General features: G+C 39.7%; 1 protein-coding gene across 2 annotated transcripts in view; it reads left to right on the top strand.

Moving 5' to 3' along the window:
* Nucleotides 1-24588, top strand: part of LOC128640092 (glutathione S-transferase omega-1) — a 43464-nt gene extending 18876 nt beyond the window's left edge. For both annotated transcript variants that reach the window (XM_053692427.1, XM_053692426.1), the window contains exons 4-7: nt 7475-7697; nt 8103-8204; nt 19339-19445; nt 24306-24588. In XM_053692427.1, coding sequence (XP_053548402.1) covers nt 7475-7697; nt 8103-8204; nt 19339-19445; nt 24306-24459 — 586 coding nt within the window. In that variant the 3' untranslated portion in view covers nt 24460-24588. The remainder of the gene's footprint in view (nt 1-7474; nt 7698-8102; nt 8205-19338; nt 19446-24305) is intronic.
* The last annotated feature ends 709 nt before the right edge of the window (nt 24589-25297 follow it).

Here is a 25297-nt window from a genome sequence, read left to right as displayed (position 1 = left end):
AATGTTAATGTCCCATGGGGATCCCCAAAAATAGATGTCCAGAATGACAATGTGGATTTATGTTACTATTCCAACTTTGAGATATTCAGGTAAGCACTCCAGTCTCTCTTAATTTAAAACTTGGCCCCCGATGGTTTCAAAGTTCATTCCTTACTGTCCTCTCGAGCACAGACAGTCAAATATATAAACAAAGCCGGGAGGCTTTCCTACCTCCTTTCAAATGTCCGCCCACACGTGTCTGCCAACGGTCTCCTTACCTGGCCCGACACTCCAGCTGCTCCCTCAGATGTAAAACAGCGATGGTCCCGTGAGTTACGTCACCCGGTGTCCGGATCCTGGGTGCCCACTTGCGCAAGTGTTAGTTACCACAGTTATTTCACAGGATGCCCTCTGCACTTCTGTACGCCAGGGTACACAGAGTTCTGTCCAGCTCCAATTCTTCAGACGTTCATAAACAGTAGCAGGTAAGTACTCTACGCGTTTCAACCCCTTTCCTGGGTCTTTTTCAAGATGCTACTTCCTGCTCACCTCTGTCCTTAAATCCTCTCTCTGCACAGGTGATTCGTTACCACTTCCACACCTTTCTTGTAGGTAAGTACTTCCTGGGGGGGAATCCTAAAAACCTCACATGCCATTCTTCTCTCTAGCTATAGCTCTGATATTAAAATGGATAATCATTTCAAATGAATAATGATGAATATACAAATAAACGAATAAATAATCTAGAAAAATACAATACAAAAATCCAATAAAAAAACAATAAAAAACTAATGTGTATTTAGAGTCCAGAACTAACATTTTAATAGTACACAAGATACAAAATTTAAAGCAGGAATTCGCATCGGATCTAAATCGAACCTAGCTCAAACAAACCTAGCCCTATAGTCCTATCCAAAAAATTCCCTCCTTAAAAATCTTATTAAATACACTATTTAGAAAATGCAAAAACTAAAACGGTTAATAACCTGGACCTCAGATAAAATCAATACTGTGCTAAAATTTCAGACACCTTCCCAAGAATAATAAAGAATAATAATAAAGCATTACCAAAACTGATAGAACCCTTAATTTAAAAAGGGGGCTAATTCCAACTCTGAATTTAGACCAAGTGGGTATAGGGTGTTAAAATCATAAATTAATTCTGCTTCCCTTTTAACTAATTTATTTTCAAAATCACCCCCTCCAATTATTTCTCACTATACACAACTCCAGAATTTAAGTTCTTTAGTATTGTTCATATGGACCTCCCTAAAATGTGTGTATAAGTGGGTCTCCAGTTTTCCCTTTTCTATGTTCCAGATGTGCTCTCTGATCCGATCCCTGAGCATCCTAGTTGTCTCTCCAATATAAAACAAATTACATGAGCACTGTAGCATATAAACCACTCCTTTGTTACTACATCTTATTGTGTCCTTTATAATGAATTCCCTACTTGTGCCCGGGATTGGAACCTTTTTCTTCTTTAACCCACATCTACATGCTTTGCATGTTGCACAGGGGAAAAAAACTTTTATTTCTTTCCCCCTCAGATCCAAATCTTTTTTACAATTTCTTTGCCTTCTGAACTCACTGGGTGCTAGCAGTGATTTAAAATTCTTAGTTTTTTTGTAAACTATCCTTGGGTAGACAGGCAATTTGTCCCCAATTACTGGGTAATTTTTTAACAAGTGCCAGTGCTTTCTCAAAATTTTCTTCATTAAAACATGATCCTCACTATATGTGTTTATGAATGGTATGTCTAATGTGTCTCTTCTTTGCTCTACCTTTCTTTTATATTCTAATAGTGAGTCCCTATTAGTGGTCCTGGCCCTTGTTATGGCGTTCTTTATATTATTTTCTTTATAGCCCCTTTCCCTGAACCTTTCCTCTAATAGCTCCACTTGTTCATTAAAATCCTCAATTCTTGTACAATTTTTTCTAATCCTCAGGCACTGTCCTACCGGTATGTTTTCTTTCCATTTAAAGTAGTGGCAGCTAGTTGCGTGAATATAATTATTGGAATCTGTCGGTTTAAAATGTGTTCTGGTTATTAATTCCTCCTTATTTACCATTATCTCTAAGTCTAAAAAATTAATTAATTCCCACTAATTTCATATGTAAAAGTCAATCCTCTGTCATTATTATTCATGGTGTTGAATACTTCTTTAAGGGAATCTTCAGTTCCTCGCCAGATTATTAGAATATCATCTATGTATCTTTTAAAAAGCACGAGATTCGCACCAAGCTCCGCAAACTGGAGGAACCTTTGCTCCCAGTCCCCCATAAACAGATTAGCGTAGCTCGGCTCGAATCTCGTGCCCATTGCTGTCCCCTCAATTTGTAGGAAATACTTGCCGTCAAATGAAAAATAATTATGTTCCAAAATAAAACTTATAATTTCCAAAATAAAATTTCTCTGTTCTTCTACTATCGTATTGTCTTTAATCAAGTACCCCTCGACAGCCTCTAACCCTAAATTGTGCTTAATATTGGTGTAAAGTGAAGATACATCACAAGTGGCCATCACAAATTCTTTCGCCCACTTAATCCCTTCAAGTATTCTTAGCACACTGGTGGAATCCTTTAGATATGAATCCAATTGTACCACATATTTTTGTAGGAACTTATCCATGTATTCGGATAAATTAGCCGTCAACAAGTCTATCCCTGAGACTATTGGTCTCCCGGGTGGGTTAGTAAGACTTTTGTGGACCTTGGGTAGGAAATAAAATATGGGGATCCTAGGGTGTCGGGGTTTAATATATGAATATTCCTTATCTGTTAAAATGCCTTTTTCTTTGCCTTTATCCAAAATTCTATCCAGCTTAGCCCTGAATTTATTGGTTGGATCCATCTCTAGTTTTTTATATGTTTTTCTATCATTCAATAATCTCTCAGCCTCGATCTTATACTTAGTACTATCCAGAATTACTAAGCCTCCACCCTTATCTGCCATTTTTATGGTTATATTGTTGTTTTTCTGAAGGTTCTCTAATACTTCCCTATCCTTCTTACTTAAATTCCTCCTAAATTTATGTTTTCTATCTGCTCCCTCCCTTAAGTCTGCCAGAACCATCTTTTCAAAGGTCTCCAAATTGCTCCCTCTGTCATTCTTGGGGTAAAACTTAGATTTTGTTTTTAGTTCTGTATGTTTGTATAGATCAGGTTCTTTTGGTTCATTAGTAATATACCTTTCGACTGGATTCTTTAGAAAGAAACGTTTAAGAGTCAGATTTCTCACATACTTTCTTACATTTATATGTGTCTCAAACCTATTCAACTTTTTTGAAGGGGCAAATGAGAGTCCCAAATTCAGAACTCTTTCTTCTTCTTTACTTAGTATTTTTTCACTTAAATTGAAGATCCCTACTTTCTTAACTACTTCTGTCTTTTGGCTTCCATTTTTTCTTCTTCTCTCCCTTCTTCCTCCTCTAATTCCTCTATTTGTCTTTTTCTTTCCCTTGAACTTACAACCTTTTCTTCCTTTCCCTGTCCATTCAAGCCTCTTAGTTGTGGAGCCCCCTCCCTGAGGGGTGTGTGGCCTAAAAAATCCTTTTCCTCTCTAGTTAGGTCTATGTGACCCATGGTCTCACTAGGGGCAGGTTGATGTTTACTTATCATAGCTAGGGGAGTGAACCTGTTTGCCATGGGTATCTCTGACTTTCTTGACTCCCATCTATTTTCATCCTTAGTCTTTTGCTGGTTTGGTCTCCCTTGATATTGGTTGACCTCTTCATAGTAACCTCCATTCCTCTGTCTATGGTTATTAGGCCCTCTCTCTCCATAGAAGTTCCTATTCCCCCTATAATCTCCTCTCCAGAAGTGGTCCCTATTTTCAAAACGATTCTCCCAACCATATCGGTTGCCATAGTGGTTATTATATCTCATATCAGGCCCTCGATTCCACCCTCCAGTGTTCCTATTTCTAAAGTTCTTATTCTGATATCCCCTATTTTCTTCAAAATTATTTCTTTCCTTATATCCATTACCGTGAAAATTATTCTGGTGGTCATATCTTCTCCTATCAACCCTCTCCCATGGATTATTGTTAACCCTCTGGGTTTCTGTGTTCCCCCTTTCTAGATTTTGTTCAACAATCCCTTGTGTCATGGAGGACTCAGAGATATCCCTTTCCAATTTTTTACATTTGGTGACTATAATTTCTTTCTTCACACTTTCTAGTCTCTCAATCACAACCTGTTGTCTTTCTTTCAATGTCTGATCTTCTTTAACTATTTCTAATTTTTCTTTAATGCTTAAAATTTCATTATTGATTTGTTCTATGCTCTCATTTCTGGATTTTTTAATAACTTTGATCAGTCCTTTGGAAGCTTCCTTTAATACATCATCCCATTCTTTTTGTAAGTGTTCACTTAACTCAAAAGTGCAAGTTTTCTTTAGTTTTAACCCTCTAGGGATGGTATTCTGGTCCAAATATCTATCTAAAAAGATCAGTTCCATTTTCTGCCTCAATTCTCTATTTAGAACCTTTTCTAAATCTCCCACTAGTTTTAATACTTCCGCTTTATTCATAGTGTATTCTTCAGGTTTCTGAAATTCATTTTTCATGAGTTCAGACAGCAATTTATCTCTGTATGAGAAAATATCCATATCTATATCTATACTGGACTTGCAGCTAATACACCTCAGGAAGAAAAGGATTAATAAGAACAGACACGGATGGGTATAGCGCTAGACCAAACACCTACTCAGCCTCACTAAAGTTATTGCCTCCTCCCTAGACAATATCGAAATCAAATGGAAATACAAAGGGTATAGGAGGCGCTATAGAGCCGTAGGATATATAGATAGATATGTAGATATAAAATTGACTGTATTACCAGCCTTTGAGAATCTGAAATTTGAAAATCACGTCCCAAATCCCTTCATATATTTAGTTAACAATAAAGGTGTGACAGATCCTTACAGCATAGACTTGATGGGTGTAAAATAAAAGACCCAGTAATTGGGGATAAATTGCCTGTCTACCCAAGGATAGTTTACAAAAAAACTAAGAATTTTAAATCACTGCTAGCACCCAGTGAGTTCAGAAGACAAAGAAATTGTAAAAAAGATTTGGATCTGAGGGGGAAAGAAATAAAAGGTTTTTTCCCCTGTGCAACATGCAAAGCATGTAGATGTGGGTTAAAGAAGAAAAAGGTTCCAATCCCGGGCACAAGTAGGGAATTCATTATAAAGGACACAATAAGATGTAGTAACAAAGGAGTGGTTTATATGCTACAGAGCTCATGTAATTTGTTTTATATTGGAGAGACAACTAGGATGCTCAGGGATCGGATCAGAGAGCACATCTGGAACATCTGGAACATAGAAAAGGGAAAACTGGAGACCCACTTATACACACATTTTAGGGAGGTCCATATGAACAATACTAAAGAACTTAAATTCTGGGGATTGTGTATAGTGAGAAATAATTGGAGGGGGGGTGATTTTGAAAATAAATTAGTTAAAAGGGAAGCAGAATTAATTTATGGTTTTAACACCCTATACCCACTTGGTCTAAATTCAGAGTTGGAATTAGCCCCCTTTTTAAATTAAGGGTTCTATCAGTTTTGGTAATGCTTTATTATTTAAGGAGGGAATTTTTGGATAGGACTATAGGGCTAGGTTTGTTTGAGCTAGGTTCGATTTAGATCCGATGCAAATTCCTGCTTTAAATTTTGTATCTTGTGTACTATTAAAAATGTTAGTTCTGGACTCTAAATACACTTTAGTTTTTTATTGTTTTTTTATTGGATTTTTGTATTGTGTTTTTCTAGATTATTTATTCGTTTATTTGTATATTCATCTATTTATATCTCAGAGAATCGCACAGTAATGATTTTAATCTAACATTTTGAAATGATTATCCATTTTAATATCAGAGCTATAGCTAGAGAGAAGAATGGCATGTGAGGTTTTTAGGATTTCCCCCCAGGAAGTACTTACCTACAAGAAAGGTGTGGAAGTGGTAACGAATCACCTCTGCAGAGAGAGGATTTAAGGACAGAGGTGAGCAGGAAGTAGCATCTTGAAAAAGACCCAGGAAAGGGGTTGAAACGCGTAGAGTACTTACCTGCTACTGTTTATGAACGTCTGAAGAATTGGAGCTGGACAGAACTCTGTGTACCCTGGCGTACAGAAGTGCAGAGGGCATCCTGTGAAATAACCGTGGTAACTAACACTTGCGCAAGTGGTCACCCAGGATCCGGACACCGGGTGACGTATCTCACGGGACCATCGCTGTTTTACATCTGAGGGAGCAGCCGGAGTGTCGGGCCAGGTAAGGAGACCGTTGGCAGACACGTGTGGGCGGACATTTGAAAGGAGGTAGGAAAGCCTCCCGGCTTTGTTTATATATTTGACTGTCTGTGCTCGAGAGGACAGTAAGGAATGAACTTTGAAACCATCGGGGGCCAAGTTTTAAATTAAGAGAGACTGGAGTGCTTACCTGAATATCTCAAAGTTGGAATAGTAACATAAACCCACATTGTCATTCTGGACATCTATTTTTGGGGATCCCCATGGGACATTAACATTAGGATTTGAACACAAGCTTCTTTAGGTGTTCTCCACTAGCTATCATTTGTATCCTCATTAACAAATATCTGAGAGGTTTGAAATAGTTTGAATGGCCTAACCGGTTCTGTTTTTTATGTGTGTGAATGGTATTGGATTTTACATTTATTTTAGCTGTGAATTTAATGAACAATACAGGTTGTGTTTCACTGATTATTGCATGTGTTTTAACTGAATATTGCTTTTGATTATTTAATTTTATTTTGACAATAAATTGTATTTTATATGCAGTAAGGACTCCTGGTTCTCTGCCCTTCTGTTTTATTTTACACCCATCAAGTCTATGCTGTAAGGATCTGTCACACCTTTATTGTTAACTAAATATATGAAGGGATTTGGGACGTGATTTTTAAATTTCAGATTCTCAAAGGCTGGTAATACAGCCAATTTTATATCTACATATCTATCTATATATCCTACGGCTCTATAGCGCCTCCTATACCCTTTGTATTTCCATTTGATTTCAATATTGTCTAGGGAGGAGGCAATAACTTTAGTGAGGCTGTGTAGGTGTTTGGTCTAGCGCTATACCCATCCGTGTCTGGTCTCAGATAACTTGACAACACCCTGCGAAGTATTACTTTACTAGACCTACAGGCAATAAAGGGTTCAAGTAAGAGTCAGTGGTGGTTCTACCCCAGTATTTTACTTGCACCCTCTCTCAGGACTGTTTGGGCTGAGGAGGTGGTTGAATATTCCCCTCCCTGCTGCTGTCCCTTCATGTCTAGCCATGCTCCTAAAACACTAAGATCCACCATAGAACATCCCAGAATCCAACTCCACCTGATCTGACTGGCCCCACAGTCCTCCCTAGCTTAGTCTAAATCTTCTTAGCCCCTCCCCAAAATGTAATTTCAGTACCTGCTACTGACTGTCTATCAATTTAACCCATCAAATGTATCTTTATTTTCTTAAGCCATGAATTGGTAAACATAAACTTAAAAAACAAGCCAGAGTGGTTTGTGGAGAAGAACCCATTTGGTGCGGTACCTGTTCTGGAGACGAGTAAGGGTCAGCTAATCTATGAATCTGCAATAGTGTGTGAATACCTGGATGAGGCTTTTCCTGGAAAGAAGTTAAACCCTAAAGATCCCTTCCAAAGAGCACAACAGAAGATGATACTAGAACACTTCTCCAAGGTACAAACTGATGAACAAGCTTGATTGGTAGACTTTTATTGCATGAAAAATAGATGTCTGGTTCCTACAAAGCTTTCCATTGTTCTCCAGTTCTCTAATCCTGAGCTCATACAGCAGACAGCATTTGGAAAGCAACAAACAAAAATAAAATAATGAACTTGACAGGCTTTTATGTCTAAAACCATTCTGACCGTATTTATTTTATTATAGCCTCATGGTAAAAACACTGTTTTTATTGAAGGATATTCCAGATTAAAAGATATAATTTCTATCTAACCAATACCATGATGCTTGTTGTATTGTCTCTCAGTAATCACAGCACTCATATATCATACATTATATGGCTATATTTGGGGGAAAATTATGATAAATATAGTTATTAAATATGCTTTTTACTCTTCTCAGATAATTATGGTGTTATATAAAATCCTTCCTGCAAAGCAAAACAAGGAAGATATAACAGGACTAAAATCAGAAGTGCAAGAAAAGCTAATTGCATTGGATAAGGTAATAAAATTGTAGAAGTGAATTTGTACTTTGCGTGTTTTTGTTTTTCAGACCTTTAAGTAACCAATGTTTTTGAAATGCATTTGTAGGGTTAGTTAAGAAACTGTAGTGATTCTGTTAATTAAAATAATCAATATACTTCTATATAAGCTATAGATGCCTCATGTTTAAGGAAGATAAAGATGGTCTTTCACTTGGGTATGGTCTGTGCGACCTGGGTTGGTGTTCAGGACTGTGGGGGATAGCCTTGGTGTTCATGTGCAGAGTTGGGAATTCCATGAAGGAATTTGGGCATCTCCAGTTTTTAATATGTGGAGTTGAAATGATAGGTGGGGGAAATAGCTCCCAAAATATGACAATTTTGTAAAAAGCAGTTGGAACACAAAAACATTCCCACTGGCTTTGTTCAGCGATGACAAACATAAGCCAGCTACAGAGTAGAAAGGGATACTCTACACCTAACTGTAGCTCTTAAAAGGGCATTCAAATAATTTTTGTTGTTGTTGTCTATAAAAGAGGGTATTTTAGTATCTATTACATTATTATCTTGTTTTAAAAATTAGATGTCCCTGTCCTGTTTAGATAGTGCTCATTCATTTGTGTGATATACAAGTTTTATAAGTATATAAGTTTTTAGTTTAATGAAACAAGTAAAAAGCTCTCTTCGTATTGCAAATGGAGACAGGTTGAAGATAAGTGTAACCTTATGTCCATACGCTTGTTACAGTGTCATGCTGTACCTATGAAATTCTTTCATAATAGTCTTGTTTTTCAGTACATTTGACTAATGGTTTAATTAAGAAAGGCACCAGGAAAAAAATTTATGTGATGGCTGTCTAGTACCCTATCGGTCTTAGGTTGGAGAATATAGCTTTATATTAATTTTTTTACACTATCATATCTTTAAACTTCAGCATAGTATAATGCATAGCATAAATGTTTTATTTATATTTTTTAACATTTTAAAAGTATTTGTTTTCATTTATATACTAGATGGATACATGAACTATAGTTTAAGCAAGCTGATTTATATAATAAATGGTTACATAAACTATAGTGTAAGCAAGCTGATTTATTTGCTAGATGTATACATGAACTATAGCATAAGCAAGCTGATTTACATACTAGATGGATGCATGAACTATAGTGTAAGCAAGCTGATTTATATACTAGATGGATACATGAACTATAGTGTAAGCAAGCTGATTTATTTGCTAGATGTATACATGAACTATAGCATAAGCAAGCTGATTTATTTGCTAGATGTATACATGAACTATAGTGTAAGCAAGCTGATTTATATACGAGATCAGCGGTTTCCAACCTGTGGTATGCATACCCTGGGGGTAAGCGGCGGACAAGTTGGGGGTACGCGAAAATATTGTTGGTAATGGCGGAAGATGTGGGGGGACACTCTCAATGGGTCATCAACTAATAACCATCGTGGAACTGTGGAAGGAAGGAGCGCTCAGCCTGGATAGTGACAAGTGTAGTCCTGGCCTGGCATATAGGCAGATGGGAGCCCCTGTAAATGAAATATGTGGACTGGGTGTGGATGACTCCGGTCCACATATTAATGATCACGCTGCTTCACCAAACAGCTTAGGCTCCTGCTCCACCCACTCCCGTGCACAAACTTTTGACTGCGAGTGTGCAGTTAGAAGCGGCACTGCAGCAGCATAGCTGCATGGACACGTGTGGTAGAGCCGTGGAGGTTGCGACTCACACAGGCGTGGCGGGTCTGCATGCCCAAATAAGTTATAGTCAGTGCCAGTAAGTAAAGTACTGCTGCTAGTGGTTGCTTGATTCAGATTGCTTCACTTCCAAATATAAACGTCCATAGTGGCTGGGTGGGTAATATCAATCTGATCCTTTTCCTGTGTAATCTAATTGCAGTTGCCTGCCTGCCAAGCCACTTGCCCAGTGCCACCACTTATATCTGGTGTAACAGTAGTGTAAATTAAAAAACTTCTTTGACTGTGAAACATCAGTCTGCTAGTGTAATCAAATTGCAGTTGCCTGCCTGTCTGCCTGCCAGCGTGTGTGCCAGGCCCACTTGCACAGTGCCACCACTCATATCTGGTGTAACAGTAGTGTAAATTTAAAAATAAAAACTTTTTTGACTGTGAAACATCAGTCTGCTTTTGTAATCTAATTGCAGTTGCCTGCCTGCCAGCGTGTGTGCCTGTGTGCCAGGCACACTTGCCCAATGCCCCCACTCATATCTGGTGTAACAGTAGTGTAAATTTAAAAAAAAAACTTTTTTGACTGAGAAACATCAGTCTGCTAGTGTAATCTAATTGCAGTTGCCTGCCTGCCAGCGTGTGTGCCAGGCCCACTTGCCCAGTGCCACCACTCATATTTGGTGTAACAGTAGTGTAAATTTAAAAAAAAAAAACTTTTTAGACTGTGAAACATCAGTCTGCTAGTGTAATCTAATTGCAGTTGCCTGCCTGCCAGCGTGTATGCCAGACTCACAGCGTATACTGTGCCCACTTACCCAGTACCACCACTCATATCTGGTGTAACAGTAGTGTAAATTTAAAAACAAAAAACTTTTTGGACTGTGAAACATCAGTCTGCTTTTTTGTGTCAGGCTCACAGCGTATACTGTGCCCACTTGCCCAGTGCCACCACTCATATCTTGTTTAATAGTAGTGTAAATGTACATTTAAAAAAAAAACTTTTTGGACTGTGAAACATCAGTCTGCTTTTTTGTTTCAGGCTCACAGCTTATACTGGGCCCACTTGCCCAGTGCCACCACTCATATCTTGTTTAATAGTAGTGTAAGTGTACATTTAAAACAAAAAAACTTTTTTGACTGTGAAACATCAGTCTGCTTTTTTGTGTCAGTCTCACAGCGTATACTGTGCCCACTTGCCCAATGCCAGCCACCACTCATATCTTGTTTAATAGTAGTGTAAGTGTACATTTAAAAAAAAAAAACTTTTTGGACTGTTAAACATAAGGCTGCTTTTTTGTGTCAGGCTCACAGCGTATACTGTGCCCACTTGCCCAGTCTGACCACTCATATCTTGTTTAATAGTAGTGTAAGTGTACATTTAAAAAAAAATGACAGGCAGAGGCAGGCCACCCCGCAGGTGCCGTTGTGGTCATGGTGCTGTGATTCCCTTTGGCCCTAGAATAATGCAGTGTGGTGCGTTAAATGGGGAGTTTGGTCTGTCACTGTGAAGCGGGCGTAACCCTTACACTACCTGATCGATACAACATCATACCTGATGTTTTAAAGCACGTTATTCCAAACAATTTAGGAATGTTAGGTGATTTATGCCCTTTATGGATTAAAACCAGACTCTGCATCAACGATGAAATTTTCCGTGGGAGTTTAGTGTAAGCAGGCTGATTCATATATAGTGATGTCGCGAGCAGTTCGCCGGAGAACAGTTCCCAGCGAACATAGCTTGTTCGCCTTCGCAGCGGCGGGCGAACATATGCGATGTTCGATCTGCCCCCTATTCATCATCATTAAGTAAACTTTGACCCTGTATCTCACAGTCTGCAGACACATTACAGCCAATCAGCAGCAGACACTCCTTCCCAAACCCTCCCAGCTCCTGGGCAGCAGCCATTCATTCTGATCCTGCATTGTTAGTCAGAGGAGGGAAAGTGTAGCTGCTGCTAATTTAATAGGGAAATCGATAGCTAGGCTAGTGTATTCAGTGTCCACTACAGTCCTGAAGGACTCATCTGATCTCTGCTGTAAGGACAGCACCCCAAAAAAGCCCTTTTTAGGGCTACATCAGTCGTTTTTTGTTATCTAATAGCAGTTGGCTGTCTGCCACTGCCAGCCTGTGTGTCAGGCTCACAGCATATACTGTGCTTACTTGCTCAGTGCCACCACCAGTCATAGCTGGTGTAACAGTAGTGCAGATTTTAAACAAAAACATTTTTTGACTGTGAAACATCAGTCTGCTAGTGTAATCTAATTGCAGTTGCCTGCCTGCCTGCCAGCGTGTGTGCCAGACCCACTTGCCCAGTGCCACACCACTCATATCTGGTGTAACAGTAGTGTAAATTTACAAAAAACTTTTACATCAGTCTGCTAGTGTAATCTAATAGCAGTTGCCTGCCTGCCACTGCCAGCCTGTGTGTCAGGCTCACAGCATATACTGTGCCTACTTGCTCAGTGCCACCACCAGTCATTCTGGTGTAACATTAGTGTAAATTTTTTAAAAAAACCTTTTACATCAGTCTGCTAGTGTAATCTAATTGCAGTTGCCTGCCTTCCAGTGTGTGTGCCAGACCCACTTGCCCAGTACCACAACACTCATATCTGGTTTAACAGTAGTGTAAATTTAAAAAAAAAACTTTTACATCAGTCTGCTAGTGTAATCTAATGGCAGTTGCCTGCCTGCCACTGCCAGCCTGTGTGTCAGGCTCACAGCATATACTGTGCCTACTTGCTCAGTGTCACCACCAGTAAAAGTCTGGTGTAACATTAGTGTAAATTTTTAAAAAAAAACTTTTACATCAGTCTGCTAGTGTAATCTAATTTCAGTTGCCAGGCCAGCCTGCCACTGCCAGCCTGTGTGTCAGGCTCACAGCATATACTGTGCCTACTTGCTCAGTGCCACCACCAGTCATATCTTGTGTAACATTAGTGTAAATTAAAAAAAAAAAATTACATCAGTCTTCTAGTGTAATCTAATTTCAGTTGCCAGGCCAGCCTGCCACTGCCAGCATGTGTATCAGGCTCACAGCATATACTGAGCCTACTTGCTCAGTGCCACCAGTCATATCTGGTGTAACAGTAGTGTAAATTTAAAAAAAAAAAAACTTTTACATCAGTCTGCTAGTGTAATCTAATTTCAGTTGCCAGGCCAGCCTGCCACTGCCAGCCTGTGTGTCAGGCTCAAAGCATATACTGTGCCTACTTGCTCAGTGCCACCACTCATATCTGGTGTAACATTAGTGTAAATTTAAAAAAAAAAAACTTTTACGTCAGTCTGCTAGTGTAAATTAATTTCAGTTGCCAGGCCAGCCTGCCACTGCCAGCCTGTGTGTCAGTTTCACAGCATATACTGTGCCTTTTTGCCCAGTGCCACCACTCATATTATCTTGTTTAATAGTAGTGTAAGTGTACATTTTAAAAATAAAAAAAATATTTTGACTGTGAAACATCAGTCTGCTTTTTTGTGTCAGGCTCACAGCGTATACTGTGCACACTTGCCCAGTGCCACCACTCATTATCTTGTTTAATAGTAGTGTGTGTACATTTTAAAAATAAAAAAAATATTTTGACTGTGAAACATAAGTCTGCTTTTTTGTGTCAGGCTCACAGCGTATACTGTGCCCACTTGTCCAGTGCCACCACTCACATTATCATGTTTAATAGTAGTGTAAGTGTACATTTTAAAAATAAAAAAACTATTTTGACTGTGAAACATCAGTCTGTTTTTTTGTCAGGCGCACAGTGTATACTGTGCCCACTCACAGTAGTTTGCACGCATAGTAGCACTAATTGAAAAAAAAATTATAGACAGAGGCAAGCCAACCCACAGGGGCTGTCGTGGTGCTGTGATTCCCTTTGGCCATAGAATAATGCCCAGTGTTAGGCCACGTACCATGAACACGAAAAGTTCTGATGAAATAGTTGGCTTTATAACACAGGACACCCAATCTTCTACAGCTTCAGCTCGTAACCTTGATGCACCATCCTCCTCGTCTAGCTTAGCTTCGGGCACCTCTCAACTTACCACTTGCCCGCCTGCCGCCACCACCGACACTAGTACCACAGCCGCCTCACTCGATCTGTCAGAGGAGCTATGTACACCTCAGTGTGAAGAAATGAGTGATGCGCATCCATCATTGACAGAGGATGTAGATAACTGTGATATATCTTAGTCAGGCAGCATTACAGACATGGACAACGCACGGTGTGATGATGATGATGATTTTGTACCCGCCGTTGCTTCCATTGTTGAGTTGTCAGATACAAGTGATGGGGTTGATGATGACGATGCGTCCGTGGATGCCACGTGGGCGCCCGGTAGAAGAGAAGAACAGGTGGAAAGTTCAGATGGGGAGACAGAGAGGAGCAGGAGGAGGAGACGAGTTGGAAGCAGGGGGAGGTCGTCGCAAGGAGCTAGTGGCACAGTCAGACAGCATGCATCGGCACACATGGTCATCCAGACAGCACGCCAATCAACGCATGCTGTTGCCACCACCAGAATGGTGTCATCGCAGAGCTCAGCAGTGTGGCATTTTTTATGTGTCTGCCTCTGACAACAGCAATGCCATTTGCAAACTGTGCCAAAAGAAACTGAGTCATGGGAAGTCCAACACCCACCTAGGTGCAACTGATTTGCGAAGGCACATGATCTCACATCACAAATGCCTATGGGATGAACACATGAGGACAAGCAGCACACAAACTCAAAGCCGCCATCCTCCTCCTGGTCCAGCATCTTCAGCCATGTCAACCGCTGCTGTCCTCCTTGCCCCCTCTCAACCATCCGCCAATATGTCTCTCTTCCGGAGCAGTTCCTGCTCATCTGCCACAGTCAGGTGTCTGTCAAGGACATGTTTGAGCGTAAGAAGCCAATGTCACCAAGTCACCCCCTTGCCTGGTGTCTGACTGCTGGCTTGTCTGAACTGTTAGCCCGCCAGCTTTTACCATACAAGCTGGTGGAGTCTAAGGCGTTCAAAAAATTTGTAGCTATTGGGACACCGCAGTGGAAGGTACCCGGCCAAAATTTCTTTGCACAAAAGGCAATCCCCAAACTGTACTCGATTGTGCGAAAGGAAGTAATGGCATGTCTGGCACACAGTGTTGGGGCAAGGGTCCATATAACCACTGATAGCTGGTCTGCAAAGCATGGTCAGGACAGGTATATCACCTATACTGTGCATTGGGTAAACCTGCTGACGGCTGCCAAGCATGGAATGCCTGGCTCTGCAGAGGAGTTGGTGACACTGCCAAGACTTGCAGGCAGGCCTGCTGCCACTTCCTCTACTCCTCCTACTCCATCCTCTTCCATAACCTCCTCGGCTGAGTCCTCTTCTGCTGCTGCATCGTGCTCCACATCAACGGCACCCCCCCAGCTCCCCAGGTACTATTCCACATCCCGGATATGGCAGTGTCACGCCGTCTTGGGGTTGACTTGCCTGAAAGCAGAGAGTCACACCGCAGCAGCACTCCTGTCCGTCCTGAACGCACAGGTGGATCAGTGGCTGACTCAGCACCAACTGGAGATCGCCAAAGTGGTTTCTGACAATGGAAGTAATTTGGTGGCGGCATTGAAATTGGGCAAGTTGACACATGTGCCGTGCATGGCACATGTGTGTAATCTGATTGTACAACGCTTTGTGCATAAGTACCCAGGCTTACAGGATGTCCTGAAGCAGGCCAGGAAGGTGTGTGGCCATTTCAGGCGTTCCTACACGGCCATGGCGCACTTGTCAGATATCCAGCAGCGAAACAACCTGCCAGTGAGGCGCTTGATTTGCGACAGCCCGACACGTTGGAATTCAACACTCCTAATGTTTGGCCACCTGCTCCAACAAGAAAAAGCTGTTAACGAGTATTTGTATGACCGGGGTGCTAGAACAGCCTCTGGAGAGCTGGGGATTTTTTTGCTCCGTTACTGGACGCTCATGTGCAATGCCTGTAGGCTCATGTGTCCTTTTGAGGAGGTGACAAACCTAGTCAGTCGCACCGAAGGCACGATAAGCGACATCATACCATTTGTTTTCTTCCTGGAGCGTGCCCTGCGAAGAGTGCTGGATCAGGCCGTAGATGAGCGTGAAGAGGAAGAGTTGTGGTCTCCATCACCACCAGAAACAGCCTTATCAGCATCGCTTGCTGGACCAGCGGCAACACAGGAAGAGGATTGTGAGGAAGAGGAGTCAGAGGAGGAATGTGGCTTTGAGGAGGAGGAGGAAGACCAAGCACAACAGGCATCCCAGGGTGCTCATTGTTGTCACCTATCTGGTACCCGTGGTGTTGTATGTGGCTGGGGGGAAGAAGATACCTTCAGTGAGATCAGTGAGGACGAGGAACGGGACATGAGTAGCTCGGCATCCAACCTTGTGCAAATGGGGTTTTCATGCTGTTGTGCCTGTTGAGGGACACTCGTATAAAAAAGCTGAAGGAGAACGAACTGTACTGGGTGTCCACGCTACTAGACCCCCGGTATAAGCATAAAGTGACTGAAATGTTACCGAATTCCCGCAAGTCAGAAAGGATGGAGCATTTCAAAAATAAATTAAAAAGTATGCTTTACACAGCTTATAAGGGGAAGAGATGAAAGTAATACTCCTCCTCCCACGACGGCAAGGACAGGACGCTTTCCAGACATGTTGTTGATAGAGGACATGCGGACCTTTTTAACTCCTATGCATCGCCACAGCCCTTCAGGATCCAGCCTCAGAGAACAACTCAACCGACAGGTAGCAGACTACCTTGCAGTAACTGCAGATCTCAACACTCTGAGGAGCGATGAACCCCTTGACTACTGAGTGTGTCGGGTTGACCTATGGCCTGAGCTATCGCAATTTGCAATTGAACTTCTGGCCTGCCCCGCTTCAAGTGTCCTGTCAGAAAGGACCTTCAGTGCAGCAGGAGGTATTGTCACTGAGAAGAGAAGTCGCCTAGGTCAAAAAAGTCTTGATTATCTCACCTTTATTAAAATGAATGAGGGATGGATCCCGAAGGGACTGACATTGGGCGATACATTCGAGTAAAAAAGGCCTGATGAGATGAGCTGCCTTGGGCTAAAAATGGTCCACACGCTACTGTATTTTATCTTCGAATGCCGGATGAGTTGCGTGACTTATCCACCAACAACTAGGGTTCAAGCCGCAATGTTTTAGGGCACTTTCTAACTATCAAACAACATCAATTTTTCTGGCCGCTGCTACAGCAGCGACTGCAACAATACCTAATTTTTCAGGCATGTGTATATGCCTATTTTTATGGCCTCTGGTGCTGCACTGTGGCTTCAAAACCCAAACAAAAAAAAAAGGCACATAACAGGGATTAAACTGCTAAGAATAGTACTACTTAACACACCACTCATATCTGATGGCACAGTAGATTGCACGCGCAGTGCCCCAAATTTGAAGTAGGTGTACCGACCAAGCATCTTTTTCCATCTCCCTTTTCCTAAAAATTATCTCTGGGTTCCTAAAAACGATGCCATACCTGTACTCGATTGTGCAAAAGGAAGTCATGGCATATGGGGTCTTTCATGCTGTCGTGCCTGTTGAGGGTCGGGGACCCTCATATAAAAAGGCTGAAGGAGAACGACCTGTACTGGGTGTCCAAGCATCTTTTTCCATCTCCCGGTTCCTAAAATCCATGACATATACATGTCCTCTGATAGGGCACGTAACAGGGATTAAACTGATAAGAATAGTACTAGTTAACACACCACTCCTATCTGGTGGCACAGTAAATTGCACGCGGTGCTCTGACAAAATGCAGAAGGACGTTTGGCAGATGGATATTTGGCAGACGGACATTTGGCAGACAGGCAGAAAGCTAAAGAATGTTCCGATTTCGGCCGAGGGCAGATACACAGAGTGCTTTGTTCTAATCAGAGCCTCGGGCGCCGCAACTGCCTCTGGGAACCTTACCATGGGTCCCAGAATGCCCGTCTTGTAATTCTCTGTCTGGGAAATTATCTATCAAATCTATCTATTTATCTATCAAATCTATCTATCTATCGTATCTATCATTAAATGTATCTATTGCATCTATTGATCTATGGGGAGTTTGCGGTTGTGCAAATGGACTGTTTGCGGTTGTTTGCGGTGCGATAAATGGGAAGTTTGGTCTGTCACTCTGAAGCGGGCATAACCCTTACACTACATGAACAATACAACATCATACCTGATGTTTTAAAGCACGTTATTCCAAACAATTTAATAATTTTAGGTGATTTATGCCCTTTATGGATTAAAAACAGACTCTGCATCAACTATGTAATTTTCCATGGAAGTTTTGCCATGGATCCTCCTCCGGCATGCCACAGTCCAGGTGTTAGTCCCCTTGAAACAACTTTTCCATCACTTTTGTGGCCAGAAAGAGTCGCTGTGCATTTTAAAATTCGCCTGCCTATTGAAGTCAATGGCGGTTTGCCGGTTCGCAAACTTTTGCGGAAGTTCGAGTTCGCTGTTCGCGAACGCAAAATTTTAGGTTTGCGACATCACTATTGATATACTAGATGGATACATAACTATAGTGTAAGCAAGCTGATTCATATACTAGATGGTTACATGAACTCTAATGTAAGCAAGCTGATATATATACTAGATGGCTACATGAACTATAGTGTAAGCAAGCTGATTTATATACTAGATGGATACATGAACTATAGTGTAAGCAAGCTGATTTATATATTAGATAGATACATGAACTATAGTGTAAGCAAGCTGATTTATATACTAGATGGATACATGAACTATAGTGTAAGCAAGCTGATTTATATACTAGATGGATACATTAACTATAGTGTAAGCAAGCTGATTCATATACTAGATGGATACATGAACTATAGTGTAAGCAAGCTGATTTATATACTAGATGGATACATGAACTATAGTGTAAGCAAGATGATTTATATACTAGATGGATACATGAACTATAGTGTAAGCAAGCTGATTTATATACTAGATGGATACATGAACTATAGTGTAAGCAAGCTGATTTATATACTAGATGGATACATGAACTATAGTGTAAGCATGCTGATTTATATACTAGATGGATACATGAACTATAGTGTAAGCAAGCTGATTTATATACTAGATGGATACATAAACTATAGTGTAAGCAAGCTGATTTATATACTAGATGGATACATGAACTATAGTGTAAGCAAGCTGATTTTGGAAACCCAATGCAAAATATTTATGTCATAACAAAACAAGCTATTCTAATCAATTATTCCGCCCAAAAAAGTCTCTTGTATCTTACTTAGGGCTTGTGATATTACAATATGTCTGATATATGTGTATGTATATATATATATATATATATATATATATATTTAAATATATATATATATATGTGTGTGTGTGCGTGTGTATGTGTGTGCGAAAAACATAAATATAGAGGTCATTTGTTTATGAAATCATTAATACTAATTTTATGTCATTTCTTTTTAGCTTCTAGGTAAACTGAACAGCAGTTTCTTTGGAGGAGATTCTGTATCCATGATTGATTACTTGATCTGGCCCTGGTTTGAACGATTTATACTTTTTGATGTGAAGGAGTAAGAGAAAATTATAAATATTATTATGTAAAGAAGAACTTAGTATTTGCTTGGTTTATTAGACACCTTAAAATAGCAAGAGCATCTCACATGATGTATCTTTCATTCATTGTTTTCCCAGTTTCATGAACAAGCTTTACTCTTTCTCAGAATTCTCAGAAACCTGAAAGGGCAGACACTCCCTCCAACTCCTTCATATGAAAAGACAGATTAAACAAATAGGAGCCACACCTATACATCTGACACTCTGGGGCTTGGTTATGAGTCTGAAAAGCAGCACAATGTTATTAAAAAAATAATCAAATCTATACATTGTTATACAAACACTCCCATATGGGCTAGATAAATGGATCATCTACAATACATTTATGCATTTGAAAAATCTAGTGTGCAATGTTCCTTTAAATTACATGACTGCAGGGTTGTCTTTACAGGGAATAAAATGATGCCAACACCTGCTACATACAATACGTTCTGCAGACAATCAGTGTAGTTAGAGCCTTTAGTAATAAGAATAAATAAAAAAAGAGATAATGTCGAGCCCACATTCTTGATTCTAGACAACTGGTTTTCAAACCTGTCCTCAGATCTCCCTGATAGATTTTGAGGATATCTGAACTAGAGCACAGGTGAAACAATCAGCTGATTAGTAATCGTGGTTATTTTACCTGCTCACGTCCATGTTAACCCCTTAATGACCAGACCATTTTTCAATTTTCTTACCCTTAATGACAATGGCTATTTTTACATTTCTGCAGTGTTTGTGTTTAGCTGTAATTTCCCTCTTACTCATTTACTGTACCCACACATATTATATACCTTTTTCTCGCCATTAAATGGACTTTCTAAAGATACCATTATTTTCATCATGTCTTATAATTTACTAAAAAAAAATAATAAAATATGAGGAAAAAATGAAAAAAAAAACACACTTTTTCTAACTTTGACCCCCAAAATATGTTACACATCTACAATCACCAAAAAACACCCATGCTAAATAGTTTCTAAATTTTGTCCTGAGTTTAGAAATACCCAATGTTTACATGTTCTTTGCTTTTTTTGCAATTTATGGGGCAATAAATACAAGTAGCACTTCGCTATTTCCAAACCACTTTTTTTCAAAATTAGCGCTAGTTACATTGGAACCCTGATATCTGTCAGGAATACCTGAATATCCATTGACATGTATATATTTTTTTTTAGAAGACAACCCAAAGTATTGATCTAGGCCCATTTTGGTATATTTCATGCCACCATTTCACCGCCAAATGCGATAAAAAAAAAAAAAAGTTCACTTTTTCACAAAATTTGTCACAAACTTTAGGTTTCCCACTGAAATTATTTACAAACAGCTTCTGCAATTATGGCACAAATGGTTGTAAATGCTTCTCTGGGATCCCCTTTTTTCAGAAATAGCAGACTTATATGGCTTTTGGGTTGCTTTTTGGTAATTAGAAGGCCGCTAAATGCAGCTGCGCACCACACGTGTTTTATGCCCAGGAGTGAAGGGGTTAATTAGGGAGCTTGTAGGGTTAATTTTAGTGTAGTGTAGTAGACAACCCCAAGTATTGATCTAGGCCCATTTTGGTATATTTTATGCCACCATTTCACCGCCAAATGCGAGCAAATAAAAAAAAAACAACATTTTTCACAATTTTAGGTTTCTCACTGAAATTATTTACAAACAGCTTGTGCAATTATGGCAGAAATTGTTGTAAAAGCTTCTCTGGGATCCCCTTTGTTCAGAAATAGCAGACTTATATTGCTTTGGCGTTGCTTTTTGGTAATTAGAAGGCCGCTAAATGCTGCTGCGCACCACACGTTAAGTATGCCCAGCAGTGAAGGGGTTAAATTAGGTAGCTTGTAGGGAGCTTGCAGGGTTAATTTTAGAGATCAGCCTCTCACCTGACACATCCCACCCCCTGATCCCTCCCAAACAGCTCTCTTCCCTCCCCCACCCCACAATTGTTCCCGCCATCTTAAGTACTGGCAGAAAGTCTGCCAGTACTAAATAAAAGAGGTTTTTTTTTTTTTTAAATAAAAATAATAAAGTATTTTAGCTGTGATGGACCCCTGCCTTAGCCCCAACCTCCCTGATCCCCCCTCCAGCTCTCTAACCCTCTCCCCTACCTAATTACCACCATCTTGGGTACTGGCAGCTGTCTGCCAGTACCCAGTTTGGCCCCAAAAACCCCCCAAAAAGTATTTTTATTTTATTTTTACTTAAAAAACGATTTCTGTAGTGTAGCAGCCCCCCACAATACCCCCACCCCCACCCCCTCCCAGATCCTTTTATATATATATATATTTTTTTTTTAAATCCCTTTTTTTTCCCCTTTCTGCATCATTCATTGGTGTCAGTGTGGCTAATGGGTGCACGTGCATGCGCACACGTGCACATGCATGCTCACGTGCACGTGCGCGCATCGTGCACGCGCACGCGCACCCTCACACCCGGCACTATCGCTACCGGTGCAGAGAGGGCCACAGAGTGGCTCTCTCTGCATCGGGGGCTTGTAAAGTGGTATTGCAGGATGCCTCCATATCGAGGCATCACTGCAATACCCTCAGAGCTGCTGGAAGCATTTGTGATCGCTTCCAGCACTCTGTTAGACAACTGACGTACCAGGTACGTCTATTGTCATTAACTGCTTGTTAATGCATGATGTACCTGGTACGTCAGTTGTCATTAAGGGGTTAAAGGAACATTCCAGTCAAAATTTAAATGCACATAGATTAATTTACATCTTTGAATAGAAACCTATTTGCAATCTACATCTATTAGCAAAAATGCTTCTAGTAAAAGTTATCGCTGTTTTAGTGCTAACATTTTTATCTGCATGTGCATATGAAGCATAGCTAGATATTGTCACTGCACCCACATTTTAAATAATGCAGCTGCTCAGATCATCAGTGGGGCTTGTATCATGCCAGCAATTAACAAATTGAGTCATTACAAGATGGTACAAGCATCTTAGGATTTCTGAGCAAGTGCTGTGTTTAAAATGCTGGTGCACGGTGCATACTTAAATACACTTTTGAAACAGCTATAGCTTTTATTAGAAGCATTTTTGCTAATGCAGGTATATTACAAAATTGCTTTTGTTCAATACCGAAATGCACCCATGTGGTTTCCAATGTTGGCTGGAATATCCCTTTAATCCTGAAAATCTGGCCTGTTACGGAGGCCTGAAGAGAGGTTTGGAAATCAGTGTTCTAGTCCCATAGCATGAAACACCAATCTAAAGAATTTTTGAAGCCAGTTTGCCTAATATTTATTCTTTTCAGTCTTGATTGTAGATTATCGTTTTATCATCTCTTGCATTTAATTTGTTTATTCAGTTAAATCAAATAGTTATATTTATAAGAAAAGACAACCTAGGGTACACTAATGCCAATGATGCCTTTTACTGTGCCTAATTAGAGGGACCTAACAAGTCAAAATGAAACTTGCATGATTCAGATAGAGCAATGTAATGGCAAACAACTTTCCAATTGACTTCTTGTATCAGTTTGACATTGTTCTCTTGGTATCCCTTGTTAAAGAGCAAGCATAGGTAGACTCAGGAGCATGCACGTGTCTTGAGCACTATAGGTCAGCATTTATTGCAATAATATTTGTAACAATGTTAAATACTTTTATAAACACTGCTGCCTGTAGTGCTGAACAATACTGTTTAAAACATTGTAACAAACACTGCTTCCATATAGTGCTCAGGAAACATGCACGCTCCTGATCCCCATGCAAAAACATAGCTACAGCTAGCTCCAGACCAGCAATGAACTACTAAACACAACTGATGAGCCAATGACTAGAGACGTGTGTGTTACCATCCATCATCATCTGGCTGCCAGTAGTGCATTGCTGCTCCTAAGCCTATCTTCAACAAAGGATAAGAAAAGATCAAACTTTGGCTTAGTTTCCATTGAGGCGGTAAAGTTTGGAAACTGATGGTTTAGAACTTAATGGACTTTAATAAAGGTCAATATTTTTAGCACCAGTTTCCTAACTTAACTAGGCCTACATTTGATAAAAGCAGCACATCAGAAATTTGTTTAAAATTGATGGTGCTATCTGAATCATGAAAATTTATATTTGACTTTCATATCCATTTAGCAAAGGAACCACACAGGATTCTAATTTCCTGACTAGTTATTTTTTTTATTAATTTAGTGGCAATTTAAAATGTATTTTCAAAATAAATTAACCAATCTGACAATAAGAATGATCTTTTAAATTTGCCCTCTTTTGATAAGAGAAGTTTCAATATGTTCCCATCCAATTAATTAAACTAGAAATTGATGGCAAGCCATTGCCTTCTTTATACTAGATGGGACATTTGCTAATTATTTACATCTAAATAGAATTGAGGTTGTTACTTCATGATGATAAGTTGAACTCACACACATGATTTTGACTGGATGGGATGAAAATAAAGTATTTTTTTTAAATTTTCCAGTAAGAAAAAGATGGGTTGCTATATATTTGTTTTCTTGGCACACACAGGTGCATGTGTCTAATTTTGTTATTTTCTTTGAGGGATAGAAAAGTCAATAATAAACTTCTATTTTCAAATGTACTTTGTTCTCTTGGTATCCATTTTTTGAAAAAGGATATGTATGTATCTTACACTAGTGGGAGCTAGCAGGTGATTGGTGCCTGCACACATTTGTCTCAATAGATGTGTTCAGCTAGCTCTCAGTAACGCATTTCTACTCCTTCAGCAAACGGTGCTATGGTTTGATAATAGAAGTACATTGAAAAGTTTTTTAAAATTGTATGTTCTATATGAATTATGAAAGAAAAAAATGTGTTTTTATGCCCTTTTTAATATATGATTTTATTCTTCTTCTCCACAGATGTTTGAATAAAACCTCACAATTAAATGAGTGGTATCAGCGTATGCTGCGGGATACAGCAGTCAAAGCAACCTTTACTGAACCTGACCTTCACCAAGCGTTTATAAAACTTTATTTTAAAGACAGTGTTGACGCTGCTGATTATGGCCTATAAAAAACTGTACGATCCAACCTCTTCCTGTCTCTTTGCAGTACATTGTTATGCAAACGCACTGAATGTATTGCAGTCTTTGTTAAAAATGTAATAGTTTACCAACAAATAAACATTTATTTAATCATCTAATTTCTTCAATCTGTACACATTAGATCATATGGAAATCTTAATTTTTCTCTTTCCAGTACAGTTTATGAAAACTAGTAATTTAATTGCATTCTTTAGTGAATATTTAAAGGGATACTTTCTTTAATGATTCAGATAGCGCAGGCAATTTTAACTTTCACATTTACTCCTATTATCAAGTTTTCATTTTTTTAAAAGCAGGAATGTAAAGCTTAGGAGCGGGCTCATTTTTTGTTGATAACCTGGGTTATGCTTGCTTATTGGTGGCTAAATGTAGCCACCAATAAGCAAGTGCTAAATAAAGGTAGAAAGAGAATGAAGAGAAATTGCTAAAGGAGTTGCTTAAAATTGCATGCACTATCGGAATCATTAAAGAAAAAATTTGGAGAGCTTGCTTTTGAAGTCTGATTGTAGATGGATATATTTACAACCTAAGGCCTAGATTTAGAGTTTTGTCGGTAACGACACGCGTAGCTAACGCGTGCTTTTTTTTCCCCGCACCTTTTAAAGCCCGCTGGTATTTAGAGTTCACTGAATGGCAGGGTTTTCTGTGCAAAAATAAAAAGAGAGAAGCGCTCAACCTGGGAACGAACAATAGCATAATAGATTGTTCTATGGCTAGTTACCACCCTAGAAGCAGCCTCTTTTTGCTCAATATGTGCCTTTCACAGAGAAAAACTTTCCTGTAGCATATCAGTCTGATCCTGACTTC

This window comes from Bombina bombina, chromosome 9, assembly GCF_027579735.1.
Source record: "Bombina bombina isolate aBomBom1 chromosome 9, aBomBom1.pri, whole genome shotgun sequence".
NCBI lineage: Eukaryota > Metazoa > Chordata > Amphibia > Anura > Bombinatoridae > Bombina > Bombina bombina.
The sequence above is the reverse complement of the archived record's forward strand: the minus strand, read 5'-3'. Positions and strand labels throughout refer to the sequence as shown.